We start from the raw sequence: 17998 nt of genomic DNA, 5'->3' as shown, positions 1-17998 counted from the left end.
ATTTGGCTGCTGCTGAATCTCCGAATCAACCAGGCCAGGCCCATCCCCTGCCCCTCGGCCAGCCTGACCATGGCTGCCCCAGCTCCCGGCACTTGTTAAAAAGAAAAGTCCTGACTCAGCGGGTGCTGCCAGGTGGGGGACGATCCCTGCTGCCCCCCACTGCCCCACTCTGCATAGGGGGCTCTGCATGAGCCCCCTGACACTCCCCCCCCTCCCCCCCACCCCAGCTCTGGCCCGTTAAGAAAAAACACAAACCGACCCCCCCCCCCCCCCCGACTCTCGGCTCCTGCCCGCATGGGGTGATCCCCGCTGCCCTGCGCCACGTGGGAGGCTCTGCATGAGCCCCTGAGGTTGCATCAGGAGTGGTGAGTCCCGGGGCTTTTCTTGGTTTTTTTTTTTTTGAAGAGCTGGAGCTGGCTGGGGCAGGGCACCTGTGGGGTTGCTTGGGGCAGGGTCAGGGGCTCGTCCAGAGCCCCCCGTGCAGTGGGGGGCAGCGGATATTGCCCCCCCCCACCTGGCAGCACCCGGTGAGCTCCGGGGGTTTTTTTTAAAGTACGGGGAGCTGGGGTGGGTGGGGGGCAGTCATGCGGGGCTGGGGGAGGGGGGGGCAGGCAGGGGTCCCCCACAAAGTCCCCTCCCTCAGCCCCCTCTCCCCTGCCCCTACTACTTACCAGCTGGGAGTTGGCTGCAGCTCCCTGCTGCAGCCACCAGGGACTGTCCGAATCATCTAAGCTCTCCGAATCTTTTCTGAAGATTTGGAGAGCTTTGAATTGATTCAAACCTTTAAATTGGTCCCCCAATTCGATTTGGATTCAGAGATTTGGCCGCTGAATCGGGCAGAATCTCTTCCACATCGAATCACCACCTGAAGCTTTGCACAGCCCTATTGTGCACACCTCTCTCGTTTTGTCTACGCACAGCCTATCTGAGTGTATTAAAAGGAGTCATGACACAGCCAGGTAGTGGCATTGTTAGTCACTTCAGAGTAGAACAACACTTTAGTGCATGACCTTGTAACTCTGGAGCAAATTCTGTGGGTATGTGATAGTACTCCATAAATAGTTTAAATACCAAAAATGTGTGGCCTTGCTGGGAGTTGTCCATTTTATTGAAGTCTCTCAGGACTGCTTCCCAAATCTGCTTTCTTATTAGTGCCCTAAATCCTGTAATGTAGCAGCCTTAGCCTTGTTCTTTAAAACTCCCTGGGCACCTCCCCATGGGTGGGAATGTACGTTCCTCAGAGACAACTAGCAGTGGCACGTTTTTGTGCCTCTGCTAATTGTCCGTGGCGAACGCCCCTGCACTATGTGCTTTGGCATGTGGCAAGTTGCCCTGAGTGGGGTAGGGGAGGCTGGGGCCAGCACCTGGGCTAGCCTCAGCAGCCTTACCTGAGGTCCTGGGGCCTTCCGGGGCTCCAGCCGTGGCAATCCGGGTCCACGAAGCCTGGCTGGGAGCCACCTCATGGCTCTGGCTGGCCAGGCTCTGGTCTCAGGTAGCATGCACTACCATCATGTATGCCGCACCCCTTTTTTCTGGCACAAGCTTTTTTGCCACTGGGATCTCCCAGTGTTAAAAAACCCTGCTGTGCTGCAAATTAGCATGGCGAGCTTGCATGGTTTGAGGTGCTGCAGACGAGTCTGCAGCACCACAAACCACATGTGTGCTGTTGTCTGGACGGGTCCTCTGAGCTCACCATGCTGCATGAAAGAGAAACAGTATAGGTAGAAAGGCAAGAGGCAGCTGGAGATGCAAGGCATTAAAGTCTCAGATTTGCCTCCTTCCACCCACTTGCTCAGCTCTCTTGACAGTAGTGGCCGGGGCACCTCAGCTATTACTTTGGCTCTGTCTTGTATGAACACAGTAGGAAACTGTTCTGCATTTCAATGTGGCTTTTCTAAAGAAATGTTTTGAAAAGAGTTGTTGGTCAATGAACTTCTGCTAAAAAGGTAATATAGTTTCAGGGGAGAGGACTAGGAAGGGAGAATACCTCAAGAAGCCTTATTCTTTCCCTCCTCGTCTCCTTACTTGTAAGACCACGAGGAAAGAAAAAATATGTTAATATTTTGCAGCCATGAAGAGAGAGAGAATTCCTTCCCTACTGTCTCTTTCCCTTCCGTTGAGAGGAAGCCATGCGCCTCAGTAAATGAGCAGAGCATTGGGAACACTGGGGTTTAGTCCAACTTTGACCCAGGCTCTGTGTGTGACTTGGGCAGGTCTGTTCTCTCTTGTTTCCCATGTGTGAAAGGAGAAGGCTGATCCGCACTAACTTTCTTAATGCATTTTGATATCTCCAGATGAGACGTGCCAAATTAGTGATGGTGATTAGGGGGTGTGATTCATGGAGAGAGACATTTCAGAGCACCCTTCCCCAACCTGCTTCTTTTTTAAATGAGCCACTCCAAGTGGATGAGCCATCCTCTAATAACAGTAATCTGCTCCAGAGTATTCAGAAGGAGTGGTAGGTGTGCTCAGTGGATGGCTCAGTGCACCCAAGGTGGGGCCAACTAGCTTGGTGTACAGCCTCTTGTAGCTTGATTGCTAAACCTTTAATTCCTCCTTGCTGAGTTGCCTGGTTCATTACGTTGCTCTTTAGTGTAAAAATTCCCTCTCCCCTGCCCTCCAACTCATGAAAATAACCCAGAGATTGCACCTTAGGAGACCTGGAACTCTATTCCCATGTGTCTGTGTAATTTTTGTATGTAGTTGAATGGCTAAGAGTCTTGGAGTCAGGGTGGTGGCAGAGGGGCCCTTTGGATGTGGTTCTGGGGATGCCTTGGGCAAAGATGGTAACATGTTTATGCTGCTCTGTAGCTCAGGCAGCAACTGCACTCCAGTGCCAGGGAGGGTCCAGAGCTAGCTCTAGTTTCTTGGAACATGAATTTCAATCCCTCACTCTGGGATTTTCTCCAGACAGCTGGGCATGCCCTGAGCCAGCTGGCTTTGAAGTTAAAGAAATGAAATGATGTGACTGGGCTTTAAGGAGCCTCTTGTTTATTAAGAAGGAAAAAGGTGAAATCCTGCTGTTTTGTCTCATATTTAATGTGAGTTTCATTCCTGGCACAGCTGCTGCTTCCTAGTGTTGTACTGCAAGTTTCACCTCACCCTGTATAAGGGCTTTCCTGTTCCTCTGGAACAGGAATAATGGAACAGGTTAGGCTGACAAGGGTGCTAGTGCCAGCTATGAAGTGAAATGATCAGTCTGTGCTTGGTATGACCTGGGGAGGGGACTTTGCATGTTCAGAATGATTAGAGGTGTGGTGCTGAGAATGAGATGTGGTTTAAATTGTTCCCCTAGTGCTTTATTGGCATTGCTGATCTCAAAAGGAACAGATGGGGGAGGGTGAGATCATAAATAGATCATAAGAGTTTGTTTGGACTCAGTGCAGTAGTATCCTTTGCCACCTCCCCATAATGGCCTCTGGGCTCTTGTGCCATTCTGGAGTCCCTTCCCCTTGTACAGCTCTTCCTTTTGTCATCTTTTAAGAAGTCTCAGCCCCGTGCCTGTCCCTCTGATCTTAACAATTCAGATTCATGTTCTTTTCTCCCTACTCCCCCAGATTGGGCTGTTCAAGATCTTGCCAACACTTTACCAGGCTAGAGAGCGATTAGTTGTTTTACATCTGTAGTCAGCTTTGTAAGTTGTGTCAATGACTAGCATAGGAACCTTGTTAATAATAGGTAGCAATATGAAACCCAGTGTGTGTTTGGATTTCATATAAGCTTTTGCTGTTTCCTTTCTGATGCTGAGTGGATCATCCAAGGTAGGGAAAGGAATGAGGTAAGAATGCTGTGGAATGTATGCCTGTCTCCCTCATTTCCCAGTACATGCCATGTTCTCCGGAGTAGTCACCCTCCCTTTCTGGAGCTACTCCAGGGAATAGGAGGATAAAGATTCCCTCCCCTCCCCCCCAAAAAACCAAACCAAACCAAAAACAAAATCTGTAGTGGCTTCAGTGATTCAAGGCAGTAGGACCTAGGAAATGCAAGGCATGTTTAGAGATTGACTAATAGAGATTTGAATATTTATTTTCTATTCTCTTTCTCTCCCTCTCTCCTACCTTCCTTCCCCCAAATCTGTTTCAGCAACTGTACCAGATCCTGACCGACTTTGATATTCGATTTTATATGTATGAGCTGCTCAAGGTAAGTGAAGATCCTGGACAGCGGGTTAAGGCCACAAACCTGGGGCAGGGAAAGATAGAATTCCTTAAGCAGCTCTCTGGAGAGCTGGTACCTATGTTGATTTCTTCTTGGATTATCTGTGTAGTTCCCTTCCATATAAATAAATTGGAGCAATGTGTTGGTGAGAGAAGATCAAAATATCTGGCCTTGGAGAGAGACAAATGCAAGGTGTTCAGAACTGAGGTGGGGCTTGCTTAGTTGCCTTTTATACTGCAGGTAGAGGGAGTAGTTTCCCGCACTGGAAATTGCTTGGGGTAAAGGGAATAAGTGGGGGCAGGGCATTGGTGGTGGTTAACATTCTCCAAAGGCAGAAGACATGGGTCACCAATTCTGTGTTTTTATGCTCTAGAGCTCATGTTGCCTGAGATAAGTATTCTGATGAGCTTTCTGCAAGACCTGTTTTTTTTAGGACAGTGGGAGTTGGGTGGGGGAGTGAAGGGGGAAAACTTCTGATCTTTTTCCCCCCCTTGAATAGACCCACAGGTCAGACACATGATGGTTAGTTAAGAGCTCTGAAATTTTCTGTTGTGGGGTTGGGATGAAGTGTTAGTTGTAAATGGTTTTGTTGATTTTGTTAATTTATTTCCGAGGGTAATTCCCTGGAGACTATTGCTAGAAGCCTATGAAGTGAATAAGTGGCTGAGTGCTTCTTCCTTCTCTCCCCCTTGGAAGGAAGGATAGATGACATACTCCCAGAGGATGAGCAGAGTGTGTTCTTACTGTTTGTCTTACTAGAGTGGCCCACACCAAGTATTTTTCTGGTGACACTTCCAGTGTGTGACTGGGAAGCTTTTGAGATGTGTTGTCTTGCCTGTGTGGAATTTAAGAGTTTAATTTGGAGAATGTAAAGGGAGCGCTTCAGTTGTTTAAGCTGCAGTCTTGGTTGTATTGCATTGAATCTGTGCCAGAGCAGCAGCTGTTTTCTGTCTTGATTCCCAGCAGAACCACTGGGTTTTGAAGATTGCTGTTTCCAGACCTTGTGGGCCAGCTATGAGTCTGAAGTCCCTAGGCAAATCCATTTAAGCCCTGGAGTGCTCACGCCAGGACTTGATGGCTAAAGGTGACCTCTTGGAATAGAACTTCTAGCCAGCTCAGGCTGCACTTACCTGTCCTCATTCCCTTCCCTGTGCTTTAGGCAATGATTTTGCCTGTCTCTAAGGGAAACAGCTTTTTGATTGACCTGGGTAATGCTTTGAAATCCCAGGAAGAAATAGAGTAACAAAGCAGCCCAGACAAGCTACATAAGTAACGTAGCCCCACAAGCAGCCTGTTAAAGCACAGGCAGGGAATACACTGTCCTCCTCTGGTAACAACCTTGGAGCACTTGACAAACATGGTTAATGGATTGTGCTCTCCCACCCCTCCTGTGGGGGAGCAGCATTCTCCCCATTGTACATGAGGGAACAGCTGCACAGCAAGAAGTGAATACCTCAAGGTCACCGAGCTGCAGATCCAGGAACTCTTGCTCTTGCACTTTTAAGCCATGTTGTAATTTCTGTCCTGGTTCTGGAACCACTCTGCGTGTTGCAGGGAGGAATTTTGTTTAAACAAAAAGGTGAAAGTTATTAAGGCTAACCAAGATTATAGAAAGTTTGAGCAAGGGGGTAGACATGACTGCATGGAAGGAGGTGAAGAGGACTCTTCCCTCTTTGATGACCCTAGAACTGCTGGGCAGCGTCATTGAACACTGTGACACCTCGCTGGCCTTTGAATTCTAAAGTCTGTTCTGAGAGACCAGGAATTTAGTATGACAAAGCCACCAATAGAGGAACTGCAGCTGCACAGTCCTTTATTGTTCTGGCTGGCAATGTGCCACTTCCGCTTCAGCTAGGATGGCGAGAGAAATGAGAGCACCAATTGTTCATAGTCCTTGGGTTGCAGGGCTTCCCAGATCAAAAGGCTTCACCTCCAAGTCTTTTTTTACTAGCTGGAGAACTGTCTGTGACATCATTCATTCTGTCTGTTCACTGGTTTATCTAACATTATATGCGTATCTGCCAGGCCCTGGATTACTGTCACAGCATGGGGATCATGCATAGGGACGTCAAACCCCACAACGTCATGATAGACCACCAACAAAAAAAGGTACAGTCAAAGCCAGGGAGGTTGGAGGGCAGCTTGATGTTTTGCCAGTGCTTAGCCATTAAGCTGGGCTCCATTATCAGTGCATGCTGACTTGGTGCATGCCAGGAATTGCCTGTCTAAAGTGGCACGCTTCACTCTCAGAGAGAGAGCATCCTTGCTCTGAGACGTACAGTGACAAAATGCCCTGACTCAGCCAGGCTGTAAGAGGGATATTTCTGGTGACTTCAGTATTCCTGTGCTGATTTGGGAGATGGCTGCCAGTGCCTGGAAATCTCTTGGGGAGAGGATCTGGGGGTGGGGGACAAAGGCCTGTGAGTAGGAGTTGGGGGGAGGAAGGTAGAAGTTTCTCTGTCGGATACTGTTGTGTTCCGGTGTGACCTTGTATGCGGTCTGAAATGCCCGTGGATTGTATGTTCTGGAAACAAAAACTTTTGTATCATTACAGCTCCATAAACGTAATGTTGAACCCAGTAAAATTAGTCCCAGTGGAGTTTTGTTTTCTTATTGAGGCCCTAACTCATCATCCATGGTCTTGCATTATGGCACAGAGCATTTTTGGAGCCCTTCAGTAACTCTACTCCATTGGCTCACAAATGGGCTTGTCTCCAAATTTTGAAGCTTTTGTAACTCTTTAGATGCATGTGGCTATATTGGATGAAACCTCCTTTCCTCTGCATCTGCCAGGCTGGCTTGGTCACCTTTCTGGAAGACTCATCTGCACAGGCTTGGCCAATTGCTGAGGCCTCCTGTGGATTCTCTTTAGCTTTTGGCCAGCCCTAGTGTAGATACTTGTTCATTGTCTCACAAACTAGGTGCCCAGCATCATAGTGTCATCCTAACTTCAGTGGCACTTGCAGCAGTGAAGTACCAGCTTTTCCCCTTTCTGATTTGGGGCATGTGCTGTATAAACCACAAGGCCCTGGAATCTCTGTGCAAGTGTTTCTTTTCATTGGGTCAGCTTGTGTGGAGAGCACTCTGCAGCTCTTACACTTTTTTTCTGCTAAGCTGTAGGCCTCAGTTCCTTCCCCATGAATCAGCAGCTGTGGAGGAGATGGCAATACCCCTGCAGTTATGCTGTGAGCAGGTGCATGCAAGTGTTGCAGTCTGCCCTTCTTACTTGACAGCTCATCCTGTCCTCTCTGCATTATTTCCTACTCCAGCCAGCAACTACTTCACAACTCTCCTTGCACATTGGTGTTGATAGTCCTTTTGGGGCCAGCTATATTAAACCAAATAGAGTCATGGTTGGTTTCTGCCTGCTCTCCAGCATACAATTAACTGTCATTTGTTGACTGTGACATTAGTAAAGAATGAGTCACCAAGCAATAGATTATTTGATTAGGTTTGCAAGGCAGATAAATCTGTGAGCCTGGGTGATTCTATAAACTACTGCAGATAAGCGAGTGAAGCAACCCTGGACAAGAGAATCTATTGCGATGTTGCATCATGGCATAGAGGGTTTCATGCTTTCACCACAGGATCATAAAAAGCTTTGCACGCCTAACTTGTTTGTATTGAGGCAGCTAAACTATTTGTTCCTGACTATGTGTGTCTCCTTCATGTTCAGTTGAGGCTCATAGACTGGGGTTTGGCAGAGTTTTACCATCCAGCTCAGGAATACAATGTCCGTGTGGCCTCTAGGTACTTTAAAGGACCAGAGCTCCTTGTGGACTATCAAGTAAGTACCTGCCTTCTAATTGCTGCTTAATTATATTGGGTGTGATTGTACATTGGTTACTTACCTTTGGAGAGTCCACGTGCCTTCTAGAGGCTCCTTACTTTGGAAAGAGTTTTGCTGTCAAGTTAAAAAGCTCAGGTCATCTCCTGTGACTAAATGATAGGACTGGGGCCTGAACTAAAGATGCCCTTTTCCCCATCTCTCTGTGTCCTTTCCTCTCTTCAGATGTATGATTATAGCTTAGACATGTGGAGTTTAGGCTGTATGCTGGCCAGCATGATCTTCCGAAAAGAGCCCTTCTTCCATGGTCAAGACAACTATGACCAGGTAAGGAGCTGCTACCTGACTTTCCTACAGAAGGTCTCTTGTTTGCTTCTCCTGTTTGGGCTGTTGGTGGTGTTCAAGGCACTGGACCGTTTGATTGGTAGAGTGTTTCCATGCATTAGTTGAACTGAGACATCAGGACTCAGCAGAAAGCATGCCTTACACACAACCCCAATGGATAAATTGGCACCAATTGGAGAAATTACTTTTAGGTGGGCAATTCCTTGGACCTCAGGACTTCCTCACATTGAGCTCTTAGTTTTAAGTGACTTTGCTCATAGGGGCCCTCAGACCAGTGTCCTAGTCTCCCTTCTGTATACCAAACTTGAAAGGACCTTTTGGCGCAGCAGACCTTTCTCCATTCCTCTAAGTTGTTGATGTGCCCTTCTCATGCTGTTTTCTGTCATTGTCTTTTATTGCAGCTGGTTCGCATTGCTAAGGTTTTGGGTACAGATGAGCTATATGGATACCTGAAGAAATATCACATAGAACTGGACCCACACTTCAATGATATCCTGGGGCAGTAAGTGGATGGGAGAATTTTTTTGCTTTTTATAAGGGAAAAGGAACAATTACCTAAGTATCTATTCCAATAGCAACTCAAGGACATAAGACACAACTGTCATTCAAATCAGAGGAGACTCTTTGTTTAAATTCATTTCACTCTGAAAATCTAGACTTGGCTTTGTCTACGCTTACCTGTTCTGCCAGTAGAATTTCTGGTGCCACATGGTGGTTGCTGCCACCAGAGTGCATACACAGCTATGCATTTCTAGTAGCTATGCTGTCAGAGTGCGAGGTGCCCCTCAGGAAGGCATTGGTTGCTGATGGGGCAGCTAGAGCTGCCAGGTGACACGGGAGTGTCTATGCATACCTGCCAATTGCCAGGTGGTGGCAAAAGCCTTAGTCACTTTAGCAGAATGGGCTAACCCTGCCAGCTGCAAGTAGGGTACTGCTGCAGGAGAACTTTGTGGGTGCTGTCTGCTGGCAGAGCTTGAGTTCTAGTAAAACTTTCTAATGTAAACCAAGCTGATGATGTTTTACTGGTCTGTCAGTAAAATTACCCACATCCTATTGGACTGCAAATAAAATTTTGGGAAGCTGGCTCACAAATCATATACTGGTTGAAAAGAAAAACTTGCCTTTTTCTCACCATATGAAATCCATGTCTGCCTGCAGTGGACTAGACCCCTTGAGAGCAAAGAGCTTCTATAAGCCTCCTCACAGATGGTTACATCTAGGTTCGCCATCCCAGTAATCTTTTGTGCTTCTTTATCTGTCACTGGAATTAGAGCACTTGTGGCTGAACATTCCCCAAGTAAGTTGTGCCATAAAAAAAACTTCAAATGCTTTTGTATTTCAGTAGCCAAATGCTGAATTCTGGAAATAAAAGGAGTTGGTAGATAAACTTTGTTCCAGTGGGAGGAGCAATAGCCCCATGTGTGGGGTGTGACGGGTGATTCCCATGATAGAACTGTGGCTGCTTTGCAATTCAGAGCTTAATTTGTTCAGAATTCTGTGCAATAATAGGTTCCTCTGCTCTAGGCATTCACGGAAACGCTGGGAAAACTTCATCCATAGTGAGAACAGACACCTGGTCAGCCCCGAAGTCCTGGACCTTCTGGACAAACTTCTGCGATATGACCATCAACAGAGGCTGACTGCCAAAGAAGCTATGGAGCACCCCTACTTCTGTGAGTTGTGGGGAGCTGGAATCAAAGTGTGGGCTTGATGAGCAGAACCAGGGGTTTGCTGTGGGACTGTACGTCTTTTTCCAGACAGGAATTGAATGGCTCTTAATTCTGTGCTGAAGGCTGGACATCTAGCCACTTAGCAACAAAGAGTATAATGGAAGCTTGTGAGCCTGGGAGGAGGTTTCCTTGGCAGTGAAGCTTTGCATTCCTGGCTGATCCTTGTCTCTTGCAGACCCGGTGGTGAAGGAGCAGTCTCAGCCCAGCTCAGAAAATGCTGTGCTTTCTAGTGGCCTGACAGCAGCACGATGAAGACTGGAAAACGACGGGTAATTCAAGATATTTACAAATAAAAACAAAACCTTCAGTCACACAGTGAAGGGAATGAACCAAGACACCCCTTCCTCCCCCCCAGTTCCTTTATGCTCAGCAGAAATATAACCTTTGGGGGGTTTAAAACCACATTCCCCTCTGGTGGCTGTGGATAATATTACTTTAGACCTGTGGTACCAAAGCCCCTGGAAAAAATGGTTGTGCAAGACCTAAATAAATAGTTATATCCTTAGGGCTCAAGTTGACTGATTTGTGGCTCACATTTCTATGGATCTAATTCTTTCTTCCCAGTCTGGCCTTTTCCTATCATCCTGGTGGAGCAAAGTTGCTATTCCGTCATTAGCCCCTAGCATGCACCCATGCAAATAGGCCTTTTTAATTGTAGACCTGAGGACAAATTCAGACAGTGTATAAGTATGTGCAGTGCTATTGAAGTCTGAGTCTGCCTACTCCAGGTCTGAATTTGGCCCTTTAATTTTAAATGCGAATGAACAACCAGTGTCTCAGGATTGATTTGGATCATTAAAATGTAACATCTTTCTGAGTTGCTCAGAGAGAGGGGAGCTCCCCTGTGGGTGCACTCAAGAAAGGCTCCATCTGGGAAGAAACAATACAGAACTGTTATGGAAAAATTTTAATGTAGAGGATAGAAGGATTTTTTTGTAGCAGAAAAATGCTTTGCTACAGACTTGAGAAAATTGATGTTATAAGACTTGCTATAACAGACATGCAACCATATAACTTATTACATGGCTTGCATAATAGTTCATTTTGGATATAGTTCAGGAGCGTGAATCTAGAGTGGTTCAATTCAGCAACATAGAATGAAAAGCAGAGGGGAGAAGGTTCTTTGGGAGTAGTAGGTGGGGGGGGAAGATACGGGAAGCAATGGTATGGTTGGAATGGGGCTGTTGGGGAGGCTGTGTTGCTACTGATGCAGGACTTGGGTCCATGTAGCGTTCTAACAAAATCAGCCAAATATAAACTCTGGCCAATGATTCTGTTGTAGGGGTTTTCTCATGGCTTTTCTCTGCCTCCCTGATGCCTGTGTAGCCCCACAATTCACAGTTGCCTCCTCTAAGTGTTCTGTGTGTAATTCCTTGAATGGGGCTGGTGATATCATAAACTTAGAAACTGGAGATGGTGTTTACCCACCAGCACCTAAACAGAGAATTTCCTTCTATGTCAAATATTTAATTTTTATAAGGTTAGAATGTTTCTATTTGAAACATCTGTTTACATTCCATATTCCAATAAAGTTATATTGGCATTGAGAGCAGATCACATCCATTTGTATAATTCACTGAAATCAATAAATAACTATACCTATGAACTTCTTTTGTTGTCTTCTAGTCTATGGTGATATTCATACACTTTGAGCAGCTGAAAGCATTGCATCTTATAGATACGTTTTGAGTTCTAATGTATCTTCATTCCCCTTTTATCAGAACTGAGCTGTTTATTTTAACTTTCTCACTAGCTCCTTTTGCGATGAAACAATCAATGTCTGCTATCAACCCAAAGACGAAATTCTTTGAAAGTCTCAGCAGAATCACTTCAGCTGCTACCAGGTTAAAAGGAGGAACTCAAATTTTCCCAAATACCTGGGGAGTTGCACTTTGTGCCTGCCTGATTTTAATAGCTGAAGCTGGAAATTTCAAACTGGGATTGTTTTATAGAGCTCACTGAGGAAGAAAAAGCAATTCAAGCTGAAAAAAACAATGATTTTACTCTCTTAAGGTCATGAATCTTTCACGTGCAAGGTCACACAATTTTATCTTTTTCAGCTTGGGCAAATAAAATGTGCTTTATTAAGAGCATGCTGAAAGAGCATCTTCTTTTTCATTTGTTCTCCTTGTTTAAAAAACAAATGCTAGTGCAGTGCCCAGCTTTAGACTTCAAGCCATTCAAAGCTGAACAAGTTCAAAAGGGAAGGTTTTTAAATGTAGCCTGTGTGTGATTCTCAGCTGTTCTCATTGGAATGACTTTTTCCCTTTTTCCCCCCCCATCTCACATGTATTGGAGATCCATTCCAATTTGGGCAATATGGAATGGGCCAAGTAGTCGTGATTGCCTGAACTGTCCGCAGCCTCCATTTTTTGAGAACTCCTGACCTATGTCACGGAGAGTTACCAGGCAAGGAAATGAGCAGAAGGTAGCATTATGATGGTAAACTGAACTTGTGACAATTCCTGGTTTTGGTTGGTTCCTCAGCCTTAATGTTGCATTAATGCCAGTTTTGCATTTAATATTAAATTCCAAAGCTAAAGTAAATTTGGAAGTGTGTGCGCACACAAAAAGCTTAAGTTTCTCATAGCAGTGTGGGCAGGTTTATGTTGCTGAGAGAACCTGCATCCCCTAGCCAACCTAATCAGGTACAGAGTCGGAAATAGAAGTGGTGCCATATTTCCCCAGGTCTAACATCGGTTTGAGACAAAGTGTGGGAAACATCAGTCCAACAGGAAATGAGAAAATCAAGCATTGAAATTGGGGCTGTAAACACTGTTTCTGCCTTAACTAGCATTTCTCACTGCTGTAATGTAGTGAGTAGTGCATACATGTGCACATGCCTACTGTTTGATGAGCTGCTTCTTTGTCTTGAGTGAGTCGGCATTTCAGGCAGCCAGGGCAGGAAATGTTGCTTCACCCCGTGTAGTAGTTGAGTATTTTTCACCTTCATAAGGACAGCAGGGGGAAAGTAGAGATGAAGAATCTTGTATCCAGGAAGGAAAGGGTGGGGAGAGATGACTGGACACACAATCCCATTTGTTTTGCTCATGATTGTACTGTTCTGATACAATAACATAATGGTGATCTGGGAGAGAGCTCTCCACCAAGAAGTTCAGACTCCCAGCTGGGTAGGCTGGCCCAGTTGTGCAATAGCAACTCTGTGCAGAGAGCAAGAACTCAGATTCTGAGCTTAGAGCCTTGCTGGTGAGCCTGGTAGGGCCTCTGCCCACAGACAGGACCTGCATACTCAACCTGTTGGAGGAGAGAAAAGGGACTGTTTTGCAACTTCCTCAGCTAGTCATTGCCTGTAATGAGAGCGCTCGGGCTGTAGAAGAGAGAATCTTACCAGAATAGAGAGAAGTTTGACATGATGCTGACGGCTGAAGGAATGGTAATGAAATAAGGCATTGAGGTCCTATGTGCTCATAATAAGTTGTTACCTGCTGGACTGCTGCTAACCATCAGTATAGTGGGCGAGGTAAAGAAGCAAATCTTGATTTACTTGGTCTTCTTTGAAATAGTAATTCACTACTTCTGTAGTGCTGGTACAGTTCCAAACACTCTGTAGATACTGCATAAGCCTTAGGAAGCCACTGGAAATAGGTGAGTATTCTACCTACTTTTGATAAGGCACAGAGGTGATGCAACTTGCCCAAGGTGGTAGGAGTGGAGACGGAAAGAACACCCTCCTGTCTCCTGGGCCCAGAGGGGAAGCTCTGGATACACGTTGGTGTCCATTCCCACTAGCATCTGATGCTCACTTCCCTCCTCCCATCTCTCCTTAGGTCCGATGCTGTTCCTCCCAATTTTCCATAAGCAGAACAAGAACCAAATCAAACGTCTTATCAGCGTGTGTACAGAGATGGCGGCCAGACGGCATGGCGGTGGCGGGGTACGAGAGCAGGGACTGCGCCGGCTTGATGGCACCCAACAGTTTATAAACACAAACCTTACTTCTGAATGTAAAAGGTTCCTTCGCCTTTGACTTCCTGTTGACCTCTTCCTGACCCAGAAAGCATGGAAAATGTGAAGGGTATGCAAAATGGTTGTTGGTTAATGTTGCTTCCCCCTCACCCCAGCTTTTGTTCCCTGAACTCCAGCGTTAACATATTAACTAGCTGGCTCCAGACTTGGCAGGGCAGAGAGGGAATGGGGATGAGGGTGGACTATATGGCATGATGGACAGTTCTATATTATAATTAAAAGAATTATATATTATTGAATAAAAGTTTTAAAAGAAATGTATGGAGAGTATTCAGTATGGAAGGAGCCATGGGCCATGACCTGCTGCATTGGAAGAGGCTGGGATTACTCTGAGCGTTTCCTGGTGCTCTTTTCCTTGTTTTATATTATGTAGAGACGTTGGCAGGGGCAGAAGAGAGGGAGATGAATCTTGTACAAAGGCTTTTTGAAGTGTTATGGAGAACAGGAGGCTACCTACTCTGCCTGTCGGGTGGTGCTTAGACACCTGGCATAAGGGTGGACAGGAGCTGAATATACAAGAGAACTCCATGTTGATTCCAGATGTCCTTCCTTCAAATGTCAAGCTCCTTTTGAGGCCTCAATAAACACTAGATGATCACCCATGTGGTGCCTGCACCTCTGTAGGTGCTGTGACTAGTGGCTGCTGCCTTTAGCCAGTGTCCTGTTTCTTCTTCCTTCCCTTCCCTGCCTGCCTCTCTAGAGTGAGGAGTGGGCTTGTGAAAGGCCCCACCTCTTTCACTTCCTCACCCCCAGAGGAGAAGGCAGTACTGTTGGGGAAAAGGCACTCCCCCCCAAAGGTGCCTGAATCGGGGGGGGGGGGGGGGGGTTGTTGCATTTGGTTCAAGCTCTACTTTCCTGAACGTCTCTGCTGGATTAAAAAACAAAAGAAATGCCCATCTCGCCCTGCTTCATCCTGTTAGGCCCAATACCACCTAACAAACAGAAAATGACTGACTATTCCTATAGTGCAGCAAGGGAGGGGCTAGTTCTTGGTTACAGTAAAAAAAACAAAACAAAAAAGCTGTCCCTGCTCCCTTGAACTGAAAAGGGCATGTTAGAGCAGAAGAAACCTACTCCGCTTCCCTCTCCCCCTGCACTGGCAAGTCACGCTCCATGTAGGGTCACAGTCTCCCCAGGTGCCTTCAGCTACAGACAGAGCCAGCAGTACCCACCATGCTTTAATGTGTTCACTCTTTCATGCTCTCTCCCTGGCCTGCCACTGGATCTCTATGCAGTAGATCAGAATTGGCTGGGGGAGGTATAGAGTAAATCAGCCTCCTTTGTTCCCTGATGTCCCCCAATCCTCACTTGTGTTGAGCCACCTCTTCCAACAAGCAGTGGGCCTGGATGCATTTTTGCCTTGGTGAAGGTAGTGATTTCTGTTGGGTGGATCAATAGACCCCTGTCATGGCAGCTGATGTGTCACCCACTCAATCATCCAGTGTTTATCTGAGTGGCCTTTCTACACTGTCTGAGCTTCAGGATTTTGGCTGGGCAGGCAACATTTCCAATCGAGCAAACTAGAGCTTGAAGTTAACAAACCCAGACACTTGAAGCTACTTTTTAATATCCCAGCAGGGCTCTACAATTCTACTTTGTAACCTCCTTTTCCCCTGCCTCTTCCCCCTCCTCCAAGCCCTCTTGCATAGTTTTTATACAGTGCCCTGGTACTGAAACTGTCTGTTGTAAGGCTACCTCTGATATAAGGCTCTCTGCTGTATTTTTGTCTCCCAGCTATTTGGAAGCTCATTATAAATACCTCTTTATAACAAGCACCTCCCTGTAACGTATGTTTCGTATCTTCTAAGCCTTATAGAAGTGGTGCTATGTATGTGTGTGTGTATATAAAATATGTATTTATTATCTGTGTTTCCATGTGTGGGTCTGTATCTGGGAAAATGCTGTGCAGAGGGTGCAGCTTAAGGGTTTGCTTGGGGAGGAGGGAAGGGTGGGAAATGGCAGGTGAAAGGTTGAAATGGACTCTGTTCCCTTACATTATTGTGTCTTCTGATCCACCTCTTTCTAACTTCCTAATGGTGACCATGTTTCCAAGACTACATGAGCCTGTTTGGTTTTTCAAGGCTTTGGAAGTGGTGATGAGGGGACCACAATAGCATCTTCAGCAAGTGTTCTCCTGAATCACTTGATCTAGGTATTAAGCCTGTGCTTATCACCATAGAGTCCTTGGCCCCTGGTTCCTGGAAGAACAGATGGAGTTCTTTTAGTTGCAAGGAAAAGTGGTGCTATTTTATACTTATTTGTATCTGTTCATACCAGCACAGTTAGATTAGGCAGTAAAGCATTAAATCCTGGCTGAAATTCATCACACATGCAAGTTTTCCAGGCAAGAGAATGAAATGCCCCTTTGTGTTATGATTTTTATGAAGAGTTCCTTGAAGAGTGAGGTCAGAGGATACCTGGATGTCCTTATCCATTGAAGGAATTTGAAGGAAGTGGTTGAACTGAGCAAGGTGTGTCATTCCTCTTGGTCTGGAAGAGGAGGGAAACAACATTTATGGAACAGTGTCCACTACCACGGTTGGACCCATGTGAAATATGTTGGTGCCCTCCACAGTGTTAACAAATGCTTTAGACTTGCATTGACACCTGTTAGAATATAGATTAGCTCCAGTTGTTGCAGGTACCAAATAAACAGCATGATACAGGTACCCCACCATCATTGTTTCTGTAGCACAACTGGGCCAGCCTGTGAGTTGTGGTAATGTGATAATGCTGAATCTAGATGAGGCATCTCCTGTAGCTTACACACACGAGTACTAAACAACATAGAAAGGAGTCATCTTGGATACCAATATATGCTAACTTGTATAAGGTGGTGGATTCAAAGAGGGTACAGTGCAGCTGCACCCTCTTGGATTGAACTGTGCCACAGGAGCCTCCTGGGACTTTTTAAAGTTCATAAAGCAGATGAGAATTCTCTTGCCCTTCCTTTTCTTGCTCAAAGAAATCTGCTTTGCCCCTCACCTTTCCCCACTGTCCCAGGGATGGAGAAGCACCAGAGCCATTCCTGCCTGTTGGCAGGCACTGGACTCAACTGAGGATGGAGATAAGGGCAGCAGGGCTGGACAGGAATTCCTCTTCCCTGCACCAGGCAGGGTCTGGGGAACACCAGTCACTCTGCCACTGTCCCCTCCCCACCTGAGCCCAGTTCCATCAGCCCTGATAGCTCTGGAATTTCTCTGCCCCCCAACTGGCCAATACACACAGGAGTAGACAAGGGAGTGGCGGGGGGGGGGGGGGGGAGTGAAAGAGGAGGGGGGGAGGTATTTTCACCTACTTTAGGACTTTTAAAAACTCCTGAGAGGCTTCCACAAGTGTGGTCTGCCCATGGCAGAGGTGGCTGGGAGCAGGGGTGGCAGCCAACCTTGCACTGTGGGTTGCTGCTCCCATGGCCTCCTTCGGGAAATTCTGGATCTGCTGTGGTGGCTTTGTACTGCATTTTAGCCATCACTAATGTACATTTCTCATCCCCCCCACTTTTCCCCATCAACATTCTCCTGTTGCTCATCCTCTTCCCCTCCTCCATGTTCAGTTCATTTCCTGACTTGTCTTTAAAAGATGTTGTCAACTGCTTTGTTACCATTTAAACTTTTTTACACTCCATTGTTTGTTTGTTTGTAATGCCACCAAAAGTCTCTGAAAATAAACCGTTCTTTGCCTACTGACTTTTTGTCTTCCATTGATCAAAACATTGAGCCTCTTCCTTTTCTTCACCTTGAATTCCATCTGACTTGCCTCCTGGCCTTGTCAAAGTAGCACAGGGCTTGATCTGCTTGCTGCAGCATTAACCCTGTGTGTTGTCTGTCTTTCACATGGGGTTGTTGGGTTTAGTAAGTGGCCCCAAAAATAAAAATGGAAACAAAAAAGACAACAACATTGATTTTAATAGGAAATGATTCCACAGAAAATAACCAGATGGCTTCCTCCAAGCACATGTTGATTTGGTTCAAGGTAGGTTACATTTTGGGCC

General features: G+C 46.2%; 1 protein-coding gene across 5 annotated transcripts in view; it reads left to right on the top strand.

The window, feature by feature from the left end:
* The window catches only part of CSNK2A2 (casein kinase 2 alpha 2), a 53977-nt gene extending 38107 nt beyond the window's left edge, over positions 1 to 15870 (top strand). For 4 of the 5 annotated variants that reach the window (XM_059713703.1, XM_059713706.1, XM_019497285.2 and 1 more), the window contains exons 5-12: positions 4084 to 4143; positions 6184 to 6267; positions 7835 to 7945; positions 8171 to 8272; positions 8692 to 8792; positions 9815 to 9963; positions 10196 to 10289; positions 13809 to 15870. In XM_059713703.1, coding sequence (XP_059569686.1) covers positions 4084 to 4143; positions 6184 to 6267; positions 7835 to 7945; positions 8171 to 8272; positions 8692 to 8792; positions 9815 to 9963; positions 10196 to 10272 — 684 coding nt within the window. In that variant the 3' untranslated portion in view covers positions 10273 to 10289; positions 13809 to 15870. Of the gene's footprint in view, positions 1 to 4083; positions 4144 to 6183; positions 6268 to 7834; positions 7946 to 8170; positions 8273 to 8691; positions 8793 to 9814; positions 9964 to 10195; positions 10290 to 11773; positions 12111 to 13808 lie in introns of those variants that run through there. The other variant, XM_059713705.1, reaches the window with a different exon arrangement.
* Positions 15871 to 17998: the final 2128 nt, after the last annotated feature.

This window comes from Alligator mississippiensis, chromosome 10 (assembly GCF_030867095.1).
Source record: "Alligator mississippiensis isolate rAllMis1 chromosome 10, rAllMis1, whole genome shotgun sequence".
Classification (NCBI taxonomy): Eukaryota; Metazoa; Chordata; order Crocodylia; family Alligatoridae; genus Alligator; species Alligator mississippiensis.
The sequence above is the reverse complement of the archived record's forward strand: the minus strand, read 5'-3'. Positions and strand labels throughout refer to the sequence as shown.